We start from the raw sequence: 24,089 nt of genomic DNA, 5'->3' as shown, positions 1-24,089 counted from the left end.
TTATTATGTGATCATTCTGAATGATGCTATTTTGACTGTTAGATGTGTTGGAAGTAGCATACAGATGACTGGATTATAAAGCCTTGGCATTTCCACTAGACATGTTAAACATCCCAGGCCATAATCATTTAGAGCTTTTATGCTTGTTATGGTAACTACTGGTTGTGACCCAAAATCCCGCTTTATTAAGCTCTGTAAAATACATTACACATATTTCATTGTGGTGTTATATACTTTAGGCCTAAATCTCCAATGACTTCAGCTTTGTCCTGAGAACAGAGAGGCTTCACAAGGTTCATGTATGATAATGTTTGACAGCAGTTTTTCAGTTTGTCACTTTATTGACTTTTTGTAATCAGCTGCATAAATCCGATCTCTGTCTTGTGTCAAAATTGCTCATGGAAAAATTGTACGACTCAAACGAGGGTTAATCATATTTTAATTTCAATTACCCCAGCTTCCACTGTTCTCCAAAATATTTACAATACCTTTTTCCAGGAAAATGACTAGGCCTAACCATGTAGACTATTCATTACAAACAGAAATATCGACAGAGAATTTCACTTCGTAAGAACGAAAGCAAAAGACGTTCACTAAACAAATCATTTCTAAATGGGCTGTATGCATTACATCACAGCATAAACAAACCAACAGCCAGATGACCTTTGGATAGTTAGTCACTGTCTGTTTACTGTGTCTTCAAGAAGCTTACAGGTGTCTTTGAAACATGACCGCTGCTTTTTACAGTATATTAAGCGAGCATTGTAAGAAGAGGCAATTATTTCAGTGGAGTGGATGGAGCTGGCTGGCCTGCCAGTGATAAGTGAGGAATCAAAGGGAGAGGCTGTGCTCAACGATGAGCCTCTCTCTGCCTGGGTCTGTGGGGGCAACTGCAGAGGTTAATGAATCTGCTAGGCCAGCTATCATCTAGGGATGATAGCACATCACTCTCATAACTTGTTTTCATGCTATTTTTCGTCCAGGCGTTTAAAGCTGCAGTGACTACATATGTGTTTATAGATACTGAAATTTGAATAGATATTTCTTGTTAAAAGAATCAAGACTAGGCTATAAAGGAAATACAGCCCTTTGTGTGTAGTGTGCATTCTGTGTTCTTTGTAAATGTATTTCCATTCCCAGGGCCCTCAAGATGTCCTCTTTTTAAATGTCACTATTCTCCACTATCTCGAGTTCCTCTTAGTTCCTCTTCTTCAAATGTCTCTCCCTTTTTTTTCTTCTCTCTTCTCTCGTTCTCTCTCTCTCTCCTGACACCATCTTCACCCCTGGTGTGCTTCTCTCTCCATCGCTCTCTCCCTTTGTGAACGCTCTGGCATCCTACTCACCTTCCCTTCCCCCTGTTCACCCTCTCTTCCCGCATCTACATTCTATTTTCAAAAGTGCCATGTACAATCCTTGAGTATCTGCCTCCAGATCAGTAGAGATGTGTAGTTCATTAGAGCTCCCCCTGTACTGCATAACACTGACATCTTAAGAGGAGGCTGATGATGACATGATTCATATCACTAGATTGCCTTACAGATACCAGACATGCTGTGCTGTAAGGAACAATATCCTCATACATCATCTCACAGCAGCAGGAGCTCTAAGCGACAGAGGCAGACCCCCAGCATGGATCATAATGGTTTTGAGAGCTGGGGTTTTGAGCTGCAAGGTGGAGGGTGGAGGGTGCAGCTTTACATGTAGCTAACACTGTTAGTGATGAAACATTTTGAAATCTTCAGCCCTGTGGATGATGGCTGGAACAAGAGCTATACGAATGCTACCACATGGAATTTATTGACCACACATAACAGAGATCACTAATACGCTTCACCATTGTCCTGAGTCCATTTCCCAATGTTATTTACCATTACAATATGAACCGATGAGCTCTGTCTAAAGAACCTCTGATAAACTTAGCTGAAACTTCAGTCACTTTTTACATTATTTTCTGTGGCAGGTGATATTCTTTGAGCTTTGATTTTGAGCCAAAACAGCAGAGATTGCACAAAATGAGCTCTAGTGAGTTCAAGTTGGAGAGATGCCCAAGGCAAGGCTGTAGATGGTAGTGGTGGATTAAATGGAAGACAGTATTGAAGTTTTGGCATCAGTATTCTTGATGCAGGAGTTGGTTATTCGAAGCCAGTGTGGCTCCATTGTGCTTAGCCCTTTGTTTCTGGAGTGATTGTACTGCGTTATTTGTTTCTCTCTCTCACACACTCTCTCTCTCACACACACTCTCTCTCTCTCACACTCTCTCTCTCTCAATATTTTATCTTGCTCTCTCTCTCTTTCTTGTGTTCCAGCTTTCATTCCCAGTGATTACTGCTGTTCTCCAGAGCTAGCTACATTGTAAGGGGGGAACTACCAACCTTTGTCTACTGTTGTCTAACCAGTGGTGTAAAGTACTTAAGTAAAAATACTTTTGGGGGGTATTTGTACTTTACTATTTATATTTTTGACTACATTTACTTCACTATATTCCTAAAGAAAATAAATGTACTTTTTACTCCATACATTTTCCTTGACACCCAAAAGTACTCGTTACATTTTGAATGCTTCACAGGACAGGAAAATGGTCCAATTCACTCACTTATCAAGAGAACATCCATGGGCATCCCTACTGCTTCTGACCTGGAGGGCTCACTAAACACGAATGTTTCATTTATAAATTATGTCTGCGTGTTATAGTGTGCCCTGTCTATTCATAAATAAACATTTTGAAAAAAAATTGTGCCTTCAGATTTGCTTATTATAAGGAATGTGAAATTATTTATACTTTTACTTTTGATACTTAATTATATTTTTGCAATTACATTTACTTTCGATACTTAAGTATATTTAAAGAAAAATACTTTTAGACTTTTACTCAAGTAGAATTTTTCTGGGTGACTTTCACTTTTACTTGAGTAATTTCCTATTAAGGTATCTTTACTCTTACTCAAGTATGACATTCCCACCACAGTGTTTAACCACCAAAATTAGTGCAGGATGATTTCAAAACTTTCAAACTCAACATTACAGAACAGAAGCATTTATATTCAGAGTTGGACTCCTGTGGTTGCGGTGTTATGAGATATTTAAAAAGTGTGCGTGAGAGGCGAAGACTGTTGCAGTGTAATTTCATGGGGGTGAGAGTGGAACTCTAGATGAGTCACTGCGGTACAGCAACTTCAAGCCCAGAATATGGATCAGAGAAGGAGAATGCAAATGATGTTTATGTTGTGTAATGGCTTGATGTTGTCGGTGCTGTGCAGTGTGACTATCAGACTGCAACTTGGAATAAGGTTTCATTTGGAGGCTTGAGCAGAATTTCTCCTCCTGAGTATAAAGCTGCTGCTGTAGATTCCAATAAGCAAGTTACCAGACTGCTTGCCTCGCTCATATGATCTCAAGAGAATATATGATAGAAATGGTTTATTTCCCATCCCAGCCACACTCAGTCATTTTTATACTGTACAATCAAATAGATCTCAATCTCTCTGTTTACAGTACAGTGTGGGCTGCAATCCTCCTTCCTTTTGGCCATTTTCTTCAAGATTCCACAAAGAAATCAATGAGATTCAAGAAAAGGTTTCATGCAGTGAGGATATGTGGTATTTTTATCTGTCATTAGCTACAGTATATCTTACAAAATAACATGATTTTTTTAAGGAGTCTGGATTAAGACAATAGCATGAAGAAGCACCTCCAGCTAGCTTTTATCAGGATTTCATTAACTAACTCCACATTTCAAAGGAAAAGGATGACAAGAGCTCTCCCAGGCTTTCCAGAGCCTCAAAGATTCCTTCTTTCATATCCATGTCTCTGCATTGTGGGTGGGCCTTTGTTCATCTGTCATGTCTGTCTTTCTGTTGCAGTTTTGTCAGCATTGATTGTCGTGATTGTCTAAGTCTATTTACACTATTGTGTTATTGTGAAGATAATGATTCCTCCAAACATTTCATATCCAACTTCCAAAGTCCTTTGAGGGCTCTAATTAAGATGTGCAGACAGGGTGCTAGTGATTACACAGGCCATCTTTGAATTAGCATTGTTTCTAAGTCAATGTTGTCATGTAGGCATTAACAAGAGAAATATTGTCAATCATTCCCACATATTTTCCCTCTAAACCCATTTGGCATGATTCATACAGATGGAGGGTCTTCATTTGATCAACCTGTTGCAGGAGAACTTTCCTGCAATGCAGGAAATGTAAAACTTGTAGGTGTATTTGAGGTTTAAAAAGGTTCTGGTAGTTTCCCTTACGGAAAATGTATGAATCCTACAAAAACGGGCATTCATTATAATTCACATAATAATTCACGTTTCCTGTTGCTGCAGGGTTATTTTAAGATCCTATGTCTGTACTAAATAACAAATAAACATGATCAACGTCAAAAAACAATACAGAGAGCCTATCCATTTAATGACAGTTTACATCACTGCTTAGAATACAAGAAAGCTGTAGGCTCCACTTCCTACCATAAAGGTGAATCAATACAAAGTGTGTCTTGGGTCTGGCAAATGAAATTCAAAGGGATTTGATCGATTTACAGGGGATATGACTTGGGGCTTGTAGCTCTCTGGAGCAGGAGACATTGCTTTCTCAGTATGCACAGTTGGCCCAGAGATTTACAGAGGCTATTAAACTCAGGCCTGAGAGCGGTGGAATAAAAACAAAGATAGATCGAAATTTTAGGAAGAAATGGAATTAGTTTATTGTCTCTATGTTCTCTGGTATTCTAGTGGAGATTGAATAAGCCTACCACCTGGGAGCTAGTAATAAGCAGGCAGCAGCACTAGACTTTCAGCACCATGGCCACCTCTCTCTCTATAGCTCAGACAGTGCTGTTCACTCTCTCTCTCTCTCATTCTCCAGCCAGTTGATTTTCTCAAGGTTGATGTCGTTTTTATGGGTAGTGTTTTCTGGTAAGCACCAATTCTGATCCGACAATTCCCAGTGGCTGTCTAATGTATATAAATTACATTTGCTTTAAGAATAAGTAGTCAGGAATTGCAGGAAAGATCAACTTTTTTATGATCTAAAACACGTGTCAAAATCATTCCACGGAAGGCCGAGTGACTGCCGGTTTCCGCTCCTCCCTTGTTCTTGATTGATTTATTCAAGTCACTAATTAGTAAAGAACTCCCCTCACCTGGTTGTCTAGGTCTTAATTGAAAGGAAAACCAAAAACCAGCAGACACTAGGAAAGAGTCACCCCTGATCTAAAATGTTTGGTTTTGGTACAATGGTTTGCCATGCTGACTTCATTGTGAATCTTCATTGTGAAGACTTCATCGGTGTGAGCACCACCAATACACCCGTGGGTACGTGAACCTCCGTCGCCATGAACGGGATTAGAGGCAAATTAAAAATGTGTTTAAGGGAGCGTTTAAGAGGATTTGGGCCCAGTTAATAAACGGATGTGCTGGGATCAGAAGAGCTGATGTCTTCATTCTACTGAGGCTAGTTTACCCATGTGAGGGATTTCAGCCTGTGTTATACATGGAGAGGATCCAGCTCAGCCCAGGCAGCTTCCTTGCTCTCCTCCCACCCAGGCAGGTGTCTGGGATGAAGCCCAACTCTAGCTCCACTTCCATGTGAAATATAGTGGGTAAAATTAAGATATTCTAACCTCAGAATGTGCTAAGCTCTTTTGACGTAGGTTACTGATATCCACGTTTGGACAAGAGTAAACATTCAATGCCAGTTTACATTATGACAGGCTAAACTTTATACATTTTTATTAAACTGTATATTCACACTATGTGTTTGTGAACACATGCACATCTAGTGTGAGTGTTGGTTTAGTAAACACTAGTTTTGCATAACCTACTGAGTGTGGTGTTATGCTGGAGAGAGATACACCCAATCCTCTTTAGTTTGCCAGCTCTTCAGCAAGGCGTCACTCTCCAGTTGTGACATTGCTCATCAGAACTACTTTAGAAAATCTGTCAAAGCTGTCTGTTGTATCTCAAACCTTCAGTACACATTTGAACTGAAAAACAAAAACAGGGGAGCTGTTTTAGCAGTAATGCCTTCTTTAGTAAACAAACAGAGTGGTACATTAATAAAACTAAATATTACAAACTTTGTATACGTAGGCTTACTAAAGAGCAAGCCAGGTGAGCACAATGATTGATATTTTTGGAATTTTATTAGGATCCCCATTAGCTACTGCTAAAGCAGAAACTACTCTTCCTGGGGTCCACACAACACATGAAACATTAATAGACAAGAACAGCTCAAGGACAGAACTCCATACATGTAAAAACAGCACACACAACCTACATATCAATACATACACACTAAATATCTAGGTCAAATAGGGGAGAGGCTTTGTACTGTGTGGTGTTGCTTTATCTGTTTTTGAAACCAGGTTTGCGGTTCATTTGAGTAAAATGAAATGGAAGTGAGTTCCATGCAATAATGGCTCTATTATAATACTGTACGCTTTCTTGAATTGGTTCTGGATTTGGGGACTGTGAAAAGACCCCTGGTGGCATGTCTGGTGGGGTAAGTGTGTGTGTCAGAGCTGTGTGTAAGTTCACTATGCAAACTATTTGGTATTTTCAACACATTGTTTCTTATAAAAAGAAGAAGTGATGCAGTCAGTCTCTCCTCAACTCTTAGCCAAGAGAGACCGGCATGCATAGTATTTATATCAGTCCTTTGATTACAATGAAGAGCAAGGCGTGCCACTCTGTTCTGGGCCAGCTGCAGCTTAACTAGGTCTTTCTTTGCAGCACTTGACCACATAACGGGACAATAATCAGGATAAGAGAAAACTAGAGTCTGCAGGACTTGCTGTTTAGAGTGTGGACAGACCTCTCCCCATCTTTACAATCATTGAATCGAAATGTTTTGACCTTGACAGTTTACACTCTAAGGTAACACCAAATAATTTAGTCTCCTTAACCGGTTTAACAGCCACATCATTTATTACCAGATTCAGCTGAGGTTTGTTGTTTGCCCACTTTGCCAATGATGTAATCATTAAAATAATTGGCAACATCACATGGTTTTGTGATGAATAAGCCAGATGATTCTATTAAATAATTTGTCTTTCTGCCCATAATCTCATTTAAAGTACTCAAAAGCTTTTTTCCATCATTCTTTATCTAATTGATATTGGCTTCATAATACAGATTCTTCTTATTTTTGTTGAGTTTAGTCACATCATTTCTTAATTTGCAGAAAATCAGCCATTTAGATGTGCAGCCAGAGTTATTAGCCTCTCCTTTTGCCCCATCTCTTTCAACCATACAATTGTTCTATGCCTCATCAATCCATGGAGCCTTAAGAGTTCCAACAGTCAGTTTCTTAACAGGTGCATGTTTATCAATAATTGGAAGAAGCTCATTCATAAAGCAATCTAGTGCAGTGCCTGGATGCTCCTTATTACATCAGACCAACAAATGATACTCATCTAAATGGAAATATTTCAACTGGTAAATGAGGATTTATGATTGTATTCCTCATAGTTGCTTAAAAAAACAAGTATTTCTAGATTGTGTTGTGTTATGTTAAAAAATGACGATTTATGCACACTATTATTAGGGTTAACTCAATATTCTATTAGAGACCATTTACAATCACAGTGTATTATCATCACTGTAAATCAACTGCAGTAAGAGCAAACACCACCCATATTGTCTTCAGAGAGGACTGAGTCATCGTTTCTGAAGCCAACTGTTAACTTAGCTTTTTTCTCCATTCAGCTGTGTTCACAGAGGTCCCCCATGACATCACAGCACAGAGTGGCCAGGATGTGGAGATGGCGTGCTCCTTCCGGGGGGCAGGCCCCTCCTACTCCCTGGAGATCCAGTGGTGGTACATCAGGAACCACAGAGACTGGACAGAGAAACAGCCCTGGACCTCCAATCAGGTAGCTAGACTGCTCACTCTGTCACTGCTGAGAGAATGTTGTTGGTGAGGTGTTCTGTGATCAGTGATCAAAGGTTTGAGGCAGAAGATGGAACAAAGTCTTCTTATTCTCCCACATTGCATACAGAAATGCAAATAGCAAGCATAGCATTAGAATACAGTGCACAAACTCCTGACTAAATCCCAATCCTTAGAGTTTGCCATCGAGGCACAGCTATACAAGTCAGAATCAGTACCAACTAATAAAGTACATAGGAATAAACTGAGTGAGGTGAGCAGCAAGGTAATAAACCACACATTAATCACTGCAGTAGGCAGAAATAGCAGCAGGTTCCCAGGTGCCCCGGAGGCACAGGAACAGAAGAGGAGGCTGAGGAACCATCTCATGGGAAAATGCACCTGAGCTGGGTAAAGCAGAGCAGGTTTTCCATGAGGACACACAGAATGTTTTCCAGTCCTCCTGCTGTGTTTTCCAACACTTTTTAATTGGAAAAGGAAGAAATGTAAAGAAACTTCCTCTCACCTCACTCTGATTCATTATTCATGAAGTATCCCTGAGGACTAGCTGTGTTACACCTTGCTTCCTTCCCTTGCAGGAGCGTAGGGCAGGTGGTGCTACTGACCTAGAATACTGTACAGGCTGTGCTGTAGTGAACCCTCATTTTCTTGATGAATCATGCCTACATGATAATATAGGCACAGGTTGAAATGTATAGCATAATTGTTTTGCTTTTTCGAATTCATATTACAATTTTGGGGAATACTAAGATTGTGGAGATTGGTGCCTTGGGGGAAACAGAGGTGGGTGGTTCCATGAAAAGAATGCCTCTTGCATCCCTTTGATATTTTAAGTAGAAATTGTGCACCAATATGGAATTTTAAAAGACTGTTATATTTAATATGTTGCTGTTTAATATAGACTACATGAAGAATTCAATAAATCAAATGTTTTTATATGGATAAAATCTTGCTGAAGTGCTAAATTCAGCATTTTGACATGTCCCTCCGTGACTTCTAGGTAGATTTTACCCCATTAAACCCCAACATAAAAAATAATGTCATCCCCATTGTAAAGCCATAGTTCTTTTGTTGCTTTAACAAAGTCATTTCTGGAGATGATTATGTATTGTTTAGTGATTGATTTATGTCTGTCCCTCATTTTAAGTTCAACCCTGTTACATGAACTGAACTCTCGTCTTAATATGGTGAAACTATTCCTTTTGAAATTGTATTTTTTTGACCAAGTTACACTTCTCAAAATGCCCCGACCCAGGTTTCACCTCTCAAATCTATTCCTCTGAATAGAGTGGTGAATCTCCACATCCCATACGGAATTTTGAGTACAGCTGTACGTTTTGGATGCAATTACCTGTAAAGTAGGCATTATTAGGCCCATTATCTATGTTCTGCTCTTTGGTAAAATGACCTGTAAGTGGACTCATCATCGATATGAGGGAGTGGGGAATTAAAAAAAATACAAGTATTTCTAAAGTTTCTTATTCTTTGAAATCTCTTTCCTACAGGTTGTACCCCAGGACGAGAGGTCAAAGGATGCTACCAAAATAAGTGTGAGTCTTTACTTGCTGCAGTATATGTTATATTTCCTGCCTGTGTGGCTTCTCTTTTGCACTTTTGTATTTGTCTTGTTGGCAATCTAGTGTCCAATAGAGGCCTCATTACCAAAGAAACAATGCAATAATTATTGACATTTATTGGGGGCTGTGGAAGCTGAATGTCAGCTTTTTTTCAAGAATCCAAAACTTATGAGAGTTCCACAGTATACCTTGAATCTTGTAATAAATCAAATTTAGTGATACTTAACTTGACATTTTTGCCATCCATTGTGACATTGTGGGAGGATAACCAACCTTCCAATTAATGGCAAAGCATTTCTTAGCCACTATAAATGCTAGGTTACACAGTTTCTTCTGACAACAGTCTTCAGTATCAACATTTCCAAGCAAACAAAAACGGAGAGAATCTGTTGACATGCTGAGATAAAATAACATACTCTTTGACAGAATTCAGCCACCCTTCACAAGACCACAACATATGCAAATATGTCCCCTTTTGTGTTTTACACCTCCAGCAGACGAATTACATTTCTGAGTGCATAATATTCAGTTTCACTGGCATATATAGTACGTTCTATGTATGGTCTTAAACTGCAGTAATGCAGGCTGCCTGGCTGCCTGACCCTGCTGAGACCCCTGTCACCATCTGACCCTGCTGAGACCCCTTGTCATCATCTGATCCTGCTCAGATGAGGCATAACAAAGAATTACCTCGGTGTACATTTATACATTAGTATTATCCAAGAATAGAATCAATGGTTCAATAATTGAAATGACCATCACTCCCAGATCCCAGACTGTAGCCTACCCATCAACTCAAGATTTCACTGGTTGTTATAATATACTGCAAAATTCACCTGAGCTCTGTAGACTGGTCTTCCCTGGCTGTCTGACCCTGCTGGGACACCTGTCACCATCTGATCCTGCAATTCCAAGATGGCGTAGCAGTGCGGACGTGTTTGTTGTTGTCCCGTGTAAATTGTATGTTTTTTTTGTCTTTTTTTGTAGATATCTCTTTTCCATTTTTAATTTAAATATACCTTCCGGCAACCCGCCTCGCCCAATGTGATACAGATCTGCTATTTTTAGACCTTATAGCTATAACCTCTATCAGCAGCTATTCATCAGAAGCTAACAATTAATTAGCTACTAGCTATTTAGTCATTGTTAGCCACTGCTAGCGGCCTTTACCTTTAGCTCAGACACCAGCAGCTTTTAGCCTGGATAATACCTGCCAGTCTACACAGCACGATATCAACCCTGAGCAAATTGGACTTATTTTCTCCACTACATTGCCGGATTCCTGCTGTAAGCTCTGGACCATTACTCCGGATCATCGCAGCTAGCTAGCTGCTACCAAGTGGCCCAACCCCGAAGCTAGCCTTGAGCCAAGTCCATCTCCCAGCCTGCTCAGTGGACCCTATGATCACTCGGCTACACAGCTGATGCCTCCCGGACTCTTCACTAACACGACTAGAAGCCACTACATCACCGGATTCCTGCCGTAAACTCTGGACCTTTGCACCGGGCGCACCGGAGTGGCTATGGTGACTAATGCCCTTGTCCCAAAGCTAGCACCAGTTAGCCTCGAGCCAGGCACATCTCCCGGCTAGCAAACAAAATTACTCCAGCTATAATACCTCTTTTGCCAATTTGGCCTGGACCCTTAGTCGACACGGAGCCCCGCCGATCCATCACGACTGGTCTGCCAACTTAATTCTGTCCGATGTGCCCTCAACCGGCCTTTGCCAGACATCGTGATGCCCTTCTCCCGAAGCTATCACCAGTTAGCCTCGAGCCAGGTGCATCCCCTGGCTAGCGTAGTAACGACTACCTAACGGCTTCCCTGTTTCATCTATTGCTGTTCACTGGACCCTATGATCACTTGGCTACTTAGCTGATGCCTGCTGGACTGTTCATTAATCACGGTACTCTATTTTGTTTATTTTGTTTATCTGTCGGCCCCAGCCTCGAACTCAGGCCCTGTGTGTAGTTAACTGACCCTCTCTGCCAATTCATCGTGATTGCTTTATGCCTTGCTTTATGTCTCTCTCTAATGTCAATATGCCTTGTATACTGCTGTTTAGGGTAGTTATCATATCATTTTATTTTACTGCGGAGCCCCTAGTCCCACTCAACACGCCTCAGACAGCTCTTTTGTCCCACCTCCCTCATCCTACTCCTCCTCTGTTCATCGGGTGATGTGAGGTTAACACAGGCCCTGTGTGTCCCCGGGCACTCATTTGTTGACTTCTGTAACCGTAAAAGCCTTGGTTTCATGCATGTTAACATCAGAAGCCTCCTCCCTAAGTTTGTTTTACTCACTGCTTTAGCACACTCCGCCAACCCTTTTGTCCTTGCTGTGTCTGAATCCTGGCTTAGGAAGGCCACCAAAAATTCAGAAATTTCCATCCCCAACTACAACATTTTCCGTCAAGATAGAACTGCCAAAGGGGGAGGAGTTGCAATCTACTGCAGAGATAGCCTGCAAAGTTCTATTTTACTTTCCAGGTCTATTCCCAAAGAGTTCAAGCTTCAATTTTTTTATTAATCTCTCCATTAATATGTCTCTCAATGTTAACGCCTGTAATAGCCCCCAGCTGTGTCCTGGACACCATATGCGAATTGATTGCCCCCCCATCTATCTTCAGATTTCGATCTGTTAGGTGACCTAAACTGGGACATGCTTAACACCCCGGCCGTCCTACAATCTAAGCTACATGCCCTCAATCTCACACAAATTAAAAAGGAACCCACCAGGTACAACCCTAAATCCGTAAACATGGGCACCCTCATAGATATTATTCTGACCAAATACACCTCTGCTGTTTTCAATCAGGATCTCAGCGATCACTGCCTCATTTCCTGCATCCGTTATGGGTCCACGTACAAACGACCACCCCTCCTCACTGTCAAACGCTCCCTAAACACTTCTGCGAGCAGGCCTTTCTAATCGACCTGGCCCGGGTATCTTGGAAGGATATTGACCTCATCCCGTCAGTAGAGGATGCCTGGCTGTTCTTTAAAAGTCCTCACCATCTTAAATAAGCATTACCCTTTCAATGTAGCACTAATGTAGCACTAAGAACAGATATAGCCCTTGGTTCACTCCAGGCCTGACTGCCCTCGACCAGCACAGACACATCCTGTGGTGTACTGGTTTAGCATTGAATAGCCCCCGCTATAGGAAACTCTTCGGGGAAGTCAGGAACCAATACACACAGTCAGTTAGGAAAGCTAAGGCTAGCTTTTTCAAACAGAAATTTGCATCCTGTAGCTCTAACACCAAAAGGTTTTGGGACACTGTAAAGTCCATGGCGAATAAGAGCACCTCCTCCCAGCTGCCCACTGCACTGAGGCTAGGAAACACTGTCACTACTGATAAATCCACGATAATCGAGAATTTCAATATGCATTTCTCTATGGCTGGCCATGCTTTCCTCCTGGCTACCCCAACCCCGACCAACAGCTCCGCACCCCCCGCAGCTACTTACCCAAGCCTCCCCAGCTTCTCCTTCACCCAAATCCAGATAGCTGATGTTCTGAAAGAGCTGCAAAACCTGGAACCGTACAAATCAGCTGGGCTAGACAATCTGGACCTTCTCTTTCTAAAATCTTCGGCCGCCATTGTTGCAACCCCTATTACTAGTCTGTTCAACCTCTCTTTCGTATCGTCTGAAATTCTTAAAGATTGGAAAGCTGCTGCGGTCATCCCCATCTTCGAAAGGGATGACACTCTAGACCCAAACTGTTACAGACCTATATCCATCCTGCCCTGCATTTTCGAAAGTCTTCAAAAGCCAAGTTAACAAACAAATCACTGTCCATTTCGAATCCCACCGTACCTTCTCCGCTGTGCAATCCGGTTTCCGAGCTGGTCACAAATGCACCTAAGCCACGCTCAAGGTACTAAATTATATCATAACCTCCATCGATAAAAGACAGAGACTTTCGACTCTGTCAATCACACTATGCTTATCGGAAGACTCAACAGCCTTGATTTCTCAAATGATTGCCTCGCCTGGTTCACTACAACTTCTCTGATAGAGTTCAGTGTTTTAACCACAGGGTTCAGTTCTCGGGCCTACTCTTTTCTCTGTATATATCAACGATATCACTCTTGCTGCGGGTGATTCCTTGATCCACCTCTACACAGACAACCCCATTCTGTATACATCTGGCCCTTCTTTGGACACTTCCATGGCCTCCAACTGCTCTTAAATGGAAGTAAAACTAAATGCATGCTCTTCAACCGATCGCTGTCTGCACTCGCCCGCCCAACAAGCATTACTACTCTGGACGGTTCTGACTTAAAATATGTGGACAACTACACATACCTAGGTATCTGGCTAGACTGTAAACTCTCCTTCCAGACTCATATTAAGCATCTCCAATTAAAAATTAAATCTATAATCGGCTTCCTATTTCGCAAAACAAAGCCACCTTCACTCACACTGCCAACATACCCTCGTAAAACTGACTATCCTTGGCTTCGGCAATGTCATTTACAAAATAGCCTCCAACACTCTACTCAGCAAACTGGATGCAGTCTATCACAGTGCCATCCGTTTTGTCAGCAAAGCCCCATATACCACCCACCACTGCGACGTGTACGCTCTCGTCGGCTGGCCCTCGCTACATATTCTTCACCAAACCCACTGGCTCCAGTGGCTCCAGGTCATCTATAAGTCTTTGCTAGATAAAGCTCTGCCTTATCTCAGCTCACTGGTGACATAATAACACCCACCCGTAGCACGCGCTCCAGCAGGTATATCTCACTGGTCATCCTCAAAGCCAACACCTCTTTGGCCGTCTTTCCTTCCAGTTCTTTCTGCTGCCAATGACTGGAACGAATTGCAAAAATCGCTGAAGTTGGAGACATATCTCCCTCACTAAATTGAAGCATCAGCTATCTCAGCAGCTTACTGATCGCTGCAGCTGTACACAGCCCATCTGTAAATAGCCCATCCAACTACCTACCTCATCCTCATATTGTTTTTATTTACTTTTTTTTGCTCTTTTGCACACCAGTATTTCTACTTGCATATCATCATCTGCACATCTATCACTCCAGTGTTAATTTGCTAAATTGTAATTTTGCCACAACTTTGGAAGAATGCTTGGGGTCATTGTCCATTTGAAAGACCCATTTGCGAGCAAGCTTTAACTTCCTGACTGACGTTTTGAGATGTTGCTGCAATATATCCACATAATATTCTCTCCTCATGATGCCATTTTGTGAAGTGCACCAGTTCCTCCTGCAGCCAAGCACCCCCACAACATGATGCTGCCACCCCCATGCTTCACGGTTGGGATGGTGTTCTTTGGCTTGCAAGCCTCCCCCTTTTTCCTCCAAACATAACGATGGTCAAACAGTTCTATTTTTGTCAAAAAGGTACAATCTTTGTCCCCAGGTGCAGTTGCAAACCGTAGTCAAGCTTTTTTTATGGCGGTTTTGGAGCAGTGGTTTCTTCCTTGCTGAGCGGCCTTTCAGGTTATGTTGATATAGGACTCGTTTTACTGTGGATATAGATACTTTTGTACCTGTTTCTTCCAGCATCTTCACAAGGTCCTTTGCTGTTGTTCTGGGATTGATTTGCACTTTTCGCACCAAAGTACGTTAATCTCTAGGACACAGAGCGCATCTCCTTCCTGAGCGCTATGACGGCTGCGTGGCCCCATAGTGTTTATACTTGCGTACTATTGTTTGTACAGATGAACGTGGTACCTTCAGGTGTTTGGAAATAGCTCCCAAAAATGAACCAGACTTGTGGAGGTCTACAATTTTCTTTCTGAGGTCTTGGCTGATTTCTTTTGATTTTCCCATGATGTCAAGCAAAGAGGCACTGCGTTTGAAGGGAGGCCTTGAAATACATCCACAGGTACACCTCCAATTGATTCAAATTATGTCATTTAGCCTATCAGAAGCTTCTAAAGCCATGACATCCTTTTCTGGAATTTTCCAAACTGTTTAAAGGCACAGTCAACTTAGTGTATGTAAACTTCTGACCCACTGGAATTGTGATACAGTGAATTCTAAGTGAAATTACTTGTGTCATGCACAAAGTAGATGTCGTAACCGACTTGCCAGAGCTATAGTTTGTTAACAAGAAATTTGTGGAGTGGTTGAAAAACGAGTTTTAATGACTCCAACCTATGTGTATGTAAACTTCCGACTTCAGCTGTATGAGTACCAGGTATGTCTACTTCACCATCAGACTGTTTTGTTGGTAAAGGTACTGTAGTGTAAACATTGTATCTTTTGAAATTCCAATATGAAATATGGTACACTCATCGTGATTGGGTTTTAGTCCAGAGAGGCTAGAAAGTGATCTGGATCTCAACGTGACCATGCAGGGATGGAGATTGCAGATTTAAGAAACCATTATTTATTATTTTACATCTGGGGTTGCTGTACATAACTTTAACCCATTGTATAAGAGATTCACGAAAATTAAAATAGTCCAGGCATTTCTATATAATTTCTCGTCATACTTTATCATCATCATTTTCCAAATCTGCTATGAAGATCAGGCCTGGTATCTATGATGTTTTATAATGTTCTATTGTTTCAAGTCATTTTCGTATATTTATCTCCAATATATCGTCCATGTAGGAAATATCTGGTAAAACCTTTTTAATTCTATGTGCTATGCATTTCGCCGGGATTTTGGCATCACAACATTGAAGTGTAAGAGGCCTCCAGTTTTTTAAATGGACTTGATCTTTATACTTACCACCTGGGTCCTGTTTCAGTAGTATTGAAATCAGACCTTCTTGCCCAATAAAATGGTAGACCTGATAGCCTGCCATTTTTATAGAAGTAGTTAAAACATGCTAATAATGGATCTTTGAGTACATCAAAAAAGGTCTGATATACCTCTACTGGTATACCATCAAGCCCTGGTGTTTTTCCAGACTGAAAGGATTTAATTGCCTCAAGAAGTTCCTCCTCTGTAAATTGGCCTTCACACAGGACTTTCTGTATATTTCTTCATTTTAGATGATTATTATTCTGAAAGAAATCCTCACAGTTAACATCATTCAGTGGAGATGGAAGAGACTGAAGAGAAAACGTGTGCTTAAAAAATGTTGCTTCTTCTTTCAAAATGTAATTTGGTAAATCATGGATGATTATATAGTGAGCAAACCCAATGCCATGATTAGATTGTGAAAAAACACACCAATCTCTCGTAAGTCCTTTAAACAATTAAAGCTAATTTACCAAGATTTCTGAAAATGTATTTATAGCGTTTTGGAAATAAACTCTTCACTTACAGTACTTCTGCTACAATTATGTGTTTCAGTTCTATAGAAAGACTGAGGCTGCAGTAAGAGGGTGTGATGTCTTCTTGTCTTCTGCGCCCAACCTCACAACTGCAGTGCGCTCTGATGTCTTAATTTAACCCTTGTGTAGTCTTAACATTCTGTATACTCCCCTTGTGTAGTCTTAACATTCTGTATACTCCCCTTGTGTAGTCTTAACATTCTGTATACTCCCCTTGTGTAGTCTTAACATTCTGTATACTCCCCTTGTGTAGTCTTAACATTCTGTATACTCCCCTTGTGTAGTCTTAACATTCTGTATACTCCCCTTGTGTATTCTTAACATTCTGTATACTCCCCTTGTGTAGTCTTAACATTCTGTATACTCCCCTTGTGTAGTCTTAACATTCTGTATACTCCCCTTGTGTAGTCTTAACATTCTGCATACTCCCCTTGTGTAGTCTTAACATTCTGTATACTCCCCTTGTGTAGTCTTAACATTCTGTATACTCCCCTTGTGTAGTCTTAGCATTCTGTATACTCCCCTTGTGTAGTCTTAACATTCTGTATACTCCCCTTGTGTAGTCTTAGCATTCTGTATACTCCCCTTGTGTAGTCTTAACATTCTGTATACTCCCCTTGTGTAGTCTTAACATTCTGTATACTCCCCTTGTGTAGTCTTAACATTCTGCATACTCCCCTTGTGTAGTCTTAACATTCTGTATACTCCCCTTGTGTAGTCTTAACATTCTGTATACTCCCCTTGTGTGGTCTTAACATTCTGTATACTCCCCTTGTGTAGTCTTAACATTCTGTATACTCCCCTTGTGTAGTCTTAACATTCTGTATACTCCCCTTGTGTAGTCTTAACATTCTGCATACTCCCCTTGTGTAGTCTTAACATTCTGTATACTCCCCTTGTGTAGTCTTAACATTCTGTATACTCCCCTTGTGTGGTCTTAACATTCTGTATACTCCCCTTGTGTAGTCTTAACATTCTGTATACTCCCCTTGTGTAGTCTTAGCATTCTGTATACTCCCCTTGTGTAGTCTTAACATTCTGTATACTCCCCTTGTGTAGTCTTAGCATTCTGTATACTCCCCTTGTGTAGTCTTAACATTCTGTATACTCCCCTTGTGTAGTCTTAACATTCTGTATACTCCCCTTGTGTAGTCTTAACATTCTGCATACTCCCCTTGTGTAGTCTTAACATTCTGTATACTCCCCTTGTGTAGTCTTAACATTCTGTATACTCCCCTTGTGTGGTCTTAACATTCTGTATACTCCCCTTGTGTAGTCTTAACATTCTGTATACTCCCCTTGTGTAGTCTTAACATTCTGTATACTCCCCTTGTGTGGTCTTAACATTCTGTATACTCCCCTTGTGTAGTCTTAACATTCTGTATACTCCCCTTGTGTAGTCTTAGCATTCTGTATACTCCCCTTGTGTAGTCTTAACATTCTGTATACTCCCCTTGTGTAGTCTTAGCATTCTGTATACTCCCCTTGTGTAGTCTTAGCATTCTGTATACTCCCCTTGTGTAGTCTTAACATTCTGTATACTCCCCTTGTGTAGTCTTAACATTCTGTATACTCCCCTTGTGTAGTCTTAGCATTCTGTATACTCCCCTTGTGTAGTCTTAACATTCTGTATACTCCCCTTGTGTAGTCTTAACATTCTGTATACTCCCCTTGTGTGGTCTTAACATTCTGTATACTCCCCTTGTGTGGTCTTAACATTCTGTATACTCCCCTTGTGTAGTCTTAACATTCTGTATACTCCCCTTGTGTAGTCTTAACATTCTGTATACTCCCCTTGTGTAGTCTTAGCATTCTGTATACTCCCCTTGTGTAGTCTTAGCATTCTGTATACTCCCCTTGTGTAGTCTTAACATTCTGTATACTCCCCTTGTGTAGTCTTAACATTCTGTATACTCCCCTTGTCCTAAGGGTAAAAAATGACCCGCCTTCACTAAACCCCTCAAATAAAGCAGCTTAATTTAATTTTAAATCCCAAATCTATTTTGCATGAAGAAACAACCTGTCATTCATCACACACTTTGTGAATATCTGGGTTTTCCCTCTTCCCAATGCAGAAAGACTGCATTTAATCAGTGGACACCACTCGTTTTTATTACATCACACCTGTCATAATTGTTTTCTTTACTAAAGTAGAGGTTTATTAATGTTATTATTATTATTGCTAAAGGTACTACATAGGTGTAAACAGGATTTTTTTTAGCAAGAGATAGCACTTGTATAGCCTAAGAAAGTAGCAGAAATGTGCAGAAAGTAGTTTTGAATACATTTTATTGAAGGGAAACAATAACATTCTTGATATTCTTATATTCTGTACAATGAGGAATTCAGCTACAAAATACTAGTCTTCTCCCATTTTTTAACCATTGCCCCTACCCACAAGGTGTGTAAACAACAACAATAAATAAGAATAAAAGAAGATAATAAATACGAAACAAAAAAGTGAAGAACATAAATCAATCAACTCTAATTAGCACATGTAGGACAGTATGCAAGTGTCTGCGCATGGACTTTGCAGATGTATTTCTCACATGTGCAGCACATAGTATTTGTTTTATAGTCCTTCTTTGGGGGGCAGAATTGGCATCTCCTCCTCTTGCCTGCCCCAGCTGCAGTCTCAGGTGGATCAGGACAAGATTCAGCCCCCTGAACAGCTTTCACAAGCAATTCAGAGGCTGCTGTGCCGGGTTGGCACTCCCTTCTTTGAATGTGTGGGGTTACAAGTGCCTTTCCCAGCTGCTCCAGGAACACCCTCCCCTTGTTCCGCTTATCAGGCATCCAGGTAGGGTTGATCTTGTTCCATATCATGAAGGCATTGTATGAGGACACATCAATGATGTTATGGAAGATGACCAGGGGCCAGCGGGCAGTCATCCTCCTGCAGCTGTAAGTTACAATCATCTTGTCCAGGTTGTCCACGCCATGGTGATCTTCCTCTTCAGAAGCTGCTGGCTGAGTTCAATCAGTAGCACACGTAATCTCAATTTATCATTTTTGTGTGTGTCCTGTCTGTCTGTCTGTCTGTCTTTTTGTCTCTTTCTTTATTTTGTGGTGTGTAAATTATTGTATAACTGCCGGGTCAAAAATGACCCTAAGACAATCTTTGTACCCTGATGGTGTACAGCTTTCATGGAAATATAAACAAAGGCGATGTTTCACTTTTTCTAATGTTGGGGTCACTCTAGGAAAATTTATCAAATCTGCTGTTAAACATAGTGGCGGGTCATTTTTGACCCTGAAGACAACACAAGGGTTAAAAAAGGAGAGACTGTGTGCTCCTTGCTGGAGAATGATCGGGGAGTCAGTAGAACTTTTGATAGCTCATCTGCTCAGGTAGTGCCTTGTTGCCGCCAGCCTGGCTGAGGGTAATGATTTGTTAACGGCTAGTTCTGTGCTCGCACAGCGGCTCTTCAGCTTGTTGCGCGTGTCCCTCTACTCTCGTCTTCAGGAGAAGATGAAGCCTATCTCTGATCTGAGGTTTCCTCCCTGGTTAATGTCCCTGTTGGCTGGCTAGCTGCTGCTGACTAACCATAATGAAATCAACAGCTGTGGTGTAAAGGAGGACGCCACTGGGCCGTCGCTCAGCCGGTATAACGGTACGGAGTCGCTCAGCCGGTATAACGGTACGGAGTCGCTCAGCCAGGAAAATGGTATGGAGGGTTCCAGCCCAGAGTCATTGGTTCCAGCAGACATGGATATGGATATTAGCCTTTCATGTTTCCCCACAAATACAGCTGATGGCATCAACCAGATCATTTTCATATTCTATTGATGTAAAATCGAAGATGCTGAGATTATACTAAACCATGCAGACCTACTAACTATACTCCAGCAACATTATTTTGCTCAGTTTTATTGGTTTTATTCTCAAGGCTGAATGTGATTGTGTGATTTTCTCTCTGAGCTTAGAGGACTCTGGGCTGATAACAGAGATGCACAACCACAGACTAATCATCAGCCTTGGCTACACTACCTGTGTGGGAGGAAGCTGATATATAGAAAACTGTATTTATACCCTGGTGTGTCACAACCATTGACTTTCCCACAGTATGTGATCACTTCGTGTTATCTAAGATTTGACACTATAAAATATATTTTCAACAGGTTTTATAAGCCACTGAACTATTAGACCCGTAACAGGTAAAGGCATGTTCTGTATGTATGCAGGGCCACAGCAACTCCTCATTTGTTTTAGCGAACAAATGGAACAGATCTCTCTGCAACATGGGAACGAAGTTCTGACTGTGTGTGTACATGTAATATGTGTGTGCCTCCTCACATCCCCCCTCAATCTGTTTGGTTGCCAGGCGGCTTTGTTTAGTGCAGTGGCCGGGTGGCTGTGCTCCCCCTGGGCTCGGTGGGGCTGCCAAGCAGTACAGGGCTTGGGGAGGAGGAGGTGCATCTGCTCTGTAAGTGTGTACTGTGGTGCATCTGTGGCAACGCAGCTAGCATCTCATTACAGAGCCGGCTGCCAGCCTCATTCGGATCAGACAGCTTGGCTGTCACACACACACACACACAGGATGCAGGGACAGAGGGGGAAGTGGTGGGGATGCACAAGGACGTTTGTTTTCTAGGAAAATTATTAACAACAGATATAGACACTTAGAATCTTCAGAGTGGAAGGAGAAATGTATCTGGCTGGCAAATTAGGGTTGAAGTGAGCATATTTCCTCTGAAAGGATAGCCTGTCAGGAATCCAAATGTATCATTTCTCTCTTGGGAATAATAGACCAATATATTTTCTCTGTCTATTGCAGGTGGTAAAGGTTGCTGGGAGCAACATCTCCCACAAGTTGCGTCTGTCCAGCGTGAAGCCGTCTGACGAGGGCACGTACGAGTGCCGCGTGATTGACTTCAGCGACACCGATAGCAATGCTCGCCACCACAAGGTGAGGGCCTACCTGCAGGTGGAGCCAGAGAGCAACCATAACCCGGCGCTGCGCCACCATGGGACCAACTTTCAAACCAAGGACACCAAGGTTCTGGCAGGCAGCGGCCACCAGCCGGAGCATGGCAAGCACTCGCCAGCAGCCCACCACAGCCACCACAAACCAACAGGCACTGGCAGGGAGCTGAGGAAGAGGTCTGCTGAGGATGACAGCGCTACTGACTGCACTGACAGCTGTCCTCTAAGCCTCACAGCTCACCCATAACCTCCCTAATCTGCTCCGGCCTCAGCTCCAAGCTCCAACCTTGTCCTACACCCCAGATGGGCAAGTCCAGTCCTGGAGGACCACAGTGTGTAGAGACTTTTGATTCAATCACCCCAGCTGTAACATACATGATTAAACTAAAGTCTCTGTACACACCGCTTCCCCTGTTGCGTACCCCTGCCCTCTGCCCAACATGCACACATCAAATGGACTCTGGTGCCACCCCAGTCCTATACCTTGGCCTCTCTCATCTCCCCTTACACTGCCCTAACGCAACAATGTCCCACCAAAAACACCTCAGCTCCACTCCCAGTCCCAGCCCCCTCTTTCTATATCACAACCCTCTAGATCAGGGGTGTCAAAGTCATTTTTCCCCGGGGGCCGCATTCCATTTTCAACGAGGTCCAGAGGGCAGCACTGAAAATTGGTTATATTTCCTCACCGTCAAAATTAGCTAAAAACAGTCCTCTATCCATAGTTTTGGGAATTTATGACGCTCCCTGACTCTCTAGCTTTTATTTCTGTGAATATCAGCGAGCTGGACCTAGTCAAGAAACGGTATGAATGTTGATCCATTATAATTTTTACACAGTTTTGATTTGGTTTTAGTCATTTTAAAGTATATTGACTTTGCCCCCCCCCCCCCCCCCCCGGATTGGACCACCTCGCGGGCCGGATCCAGGCCGTATGTTTGACACCCCTACTCTAGATGGTCCACACTCTATAGGTTACTGTATAAAATGACAAAGTGAGTGCATGTTCAACATGTTTTCTTGGAATGTTTTTCAACCATTCATGAGGAAATACAGTTTTAAGTTGGACAGTTACCTTGTTGCTTTGTTAATTCATTTTGGTTTGTTAATATCTTAAGTTACTCTCCGTTTCTATGTTGCATTTGATTTAGTCCAAGTAAGATAGAGAATAATTGTTTATTTTTCGGAGCAGTTCATTTGCTGTCTCTCTATGGGCAACTTCATGGAGAAATACTTTAATTTGGCCAAAGCTGCTTTGTGTGATGAAGAGTTTCCTCTCAAGTATGATTTCCACTCAACCAGATCTAAACCAATGTTTATCAAATAAAACCTGTTTGTGGTGTTTTCTGCTTTCCCTACAGACTGAATGTGGCATTGTGAAAGACATGGATTAAAGGAACTGTTTCTAGCTCTTAACTTTGCTTTAATGTTTTGTAAGAAATCATTATAAAAATGTATATTTTAGAATTTCTTCTAGGTTGTTGGTCTCGCACTAAATGTATGCCTTTATCAAATTAAATAAATTGTACATGAACCTATTTACCTATTTATTGTGACTTGAATGCGAACTGCCTTCAGAGTAACTTCATTATTTAGTACCTCTAGTATGTACGGGCTTGAGACGTTGATGATGGAAAATATGTTTGTATTACATTCATCATGAAAAGTCAGCATCTGACCTTGCAATTATTTATATGCTAACACACACTGATTTGTATGCTGCAATTGTAGAGACATTATTATTCAAAGCCAGAATACTCCATCACAGTCAACTCATAAGGCAGTCATACATTTCCTCTTGCCAGTCTCCTTCCTCACACCCATGCATCCTGAGTAATCAACAAATTGAGTCTTACAGTATGTAATCTCTGAACTGCTTTACTCTTAGGTGTGCCAAACAGTGCCTGCCTAATCAGTCAAGCTAGGCTGTCAGATGATTTGATGATTAACATAATATGAACCATTGCTGCATGAAATTATCAAGCGTGGTTGGAGGGAAATCGCTTCATCCCGTCCCTGGCTGTGTCTGTATGGGCTGCCAGGCAGGGCCTCCATGGCTGATGAGTAATGGCGCTATTGTCAGCGTTGGCAGCTGGATAAATAGCAAAGTATGGTGGAGATGAAGCACTGCCTCGCCAACGCAAAGCACATGTGGCAACCCTGTTCCTGTCTCCCCAGCATGCACATTCATTATGCCACAGAGAGGCTTCCAGACCCCTCAGTCTTAACAAGACCTGACAAACAAGCCAGGGCTCTAACCTACACTTCAACCCTCAGTGGACTTCAAGTTGTATTCAAAATCACGCTAGGACTTTCAATCAGGCGTTTGTGCAGCAAGTGGCGGATCTGTTTTGTGTGAATCAACGGGAGGTTTGTGTGGAATGACCATGACCCCTGGTTATCAAAGGAAAAATGGAACCAAGATGGGAA

General features: G+C 41.8%; 1 protein-coding gene across 1 annotated transcript in view; it reads left to right on the top strand.

The window, feature by feature from the left end:
• The window catches only part of LOC109869577 (V-set and transmembrane domain-containing protein 2-like protein), a 32,452-nt gene extending 9,255 nt beyond the window's left edge, over positions 1 to 23,197 (top strand). The window contains exons 2-4 of the mRNA XM_020459803.2: positions 7,705 to 7,871; positions 9,394 to 9,438; positions 21,511 to 23,197. Of these exons, the coding sequence (XP_020315392.1) occupies positions 7,705 to 7,871; positions 9,394 to 9,438; positions 21,511 to 21,906 (608 nt within the window). The 3' untranslated portion in view covers positions 21,907 to 23,197. The remainder of the gene's footprint in view (positions 1 to 7,704; positions 7,872 to 9,393; positions 9,439 to 21,510) is intronic.
• Positions 23,198 to 24,089: the final 892 nt, after the last annotated feature.

Source organism: Oncorhynchus kisutch, linkage group LG24 (genome assembly GCF_002021735.2).
Source record: "Oncorhynchus kisutch isolate 150728-3 linkage group LG24, Okis_V2, whole genome shotgun sequence".
Lineage (NCBI taxonomy): Eukaryota > Metazoa > Chordata > Actinopteri > Salmoniformes > Salmonidae > Oncorhynchus > Oncorhynchus kisutch.
The sequence above is the reverse complement of the archived record's forward strand: the minus strand, read 5'-3'. Positions and strand labels throughout refer to the sequence as shown.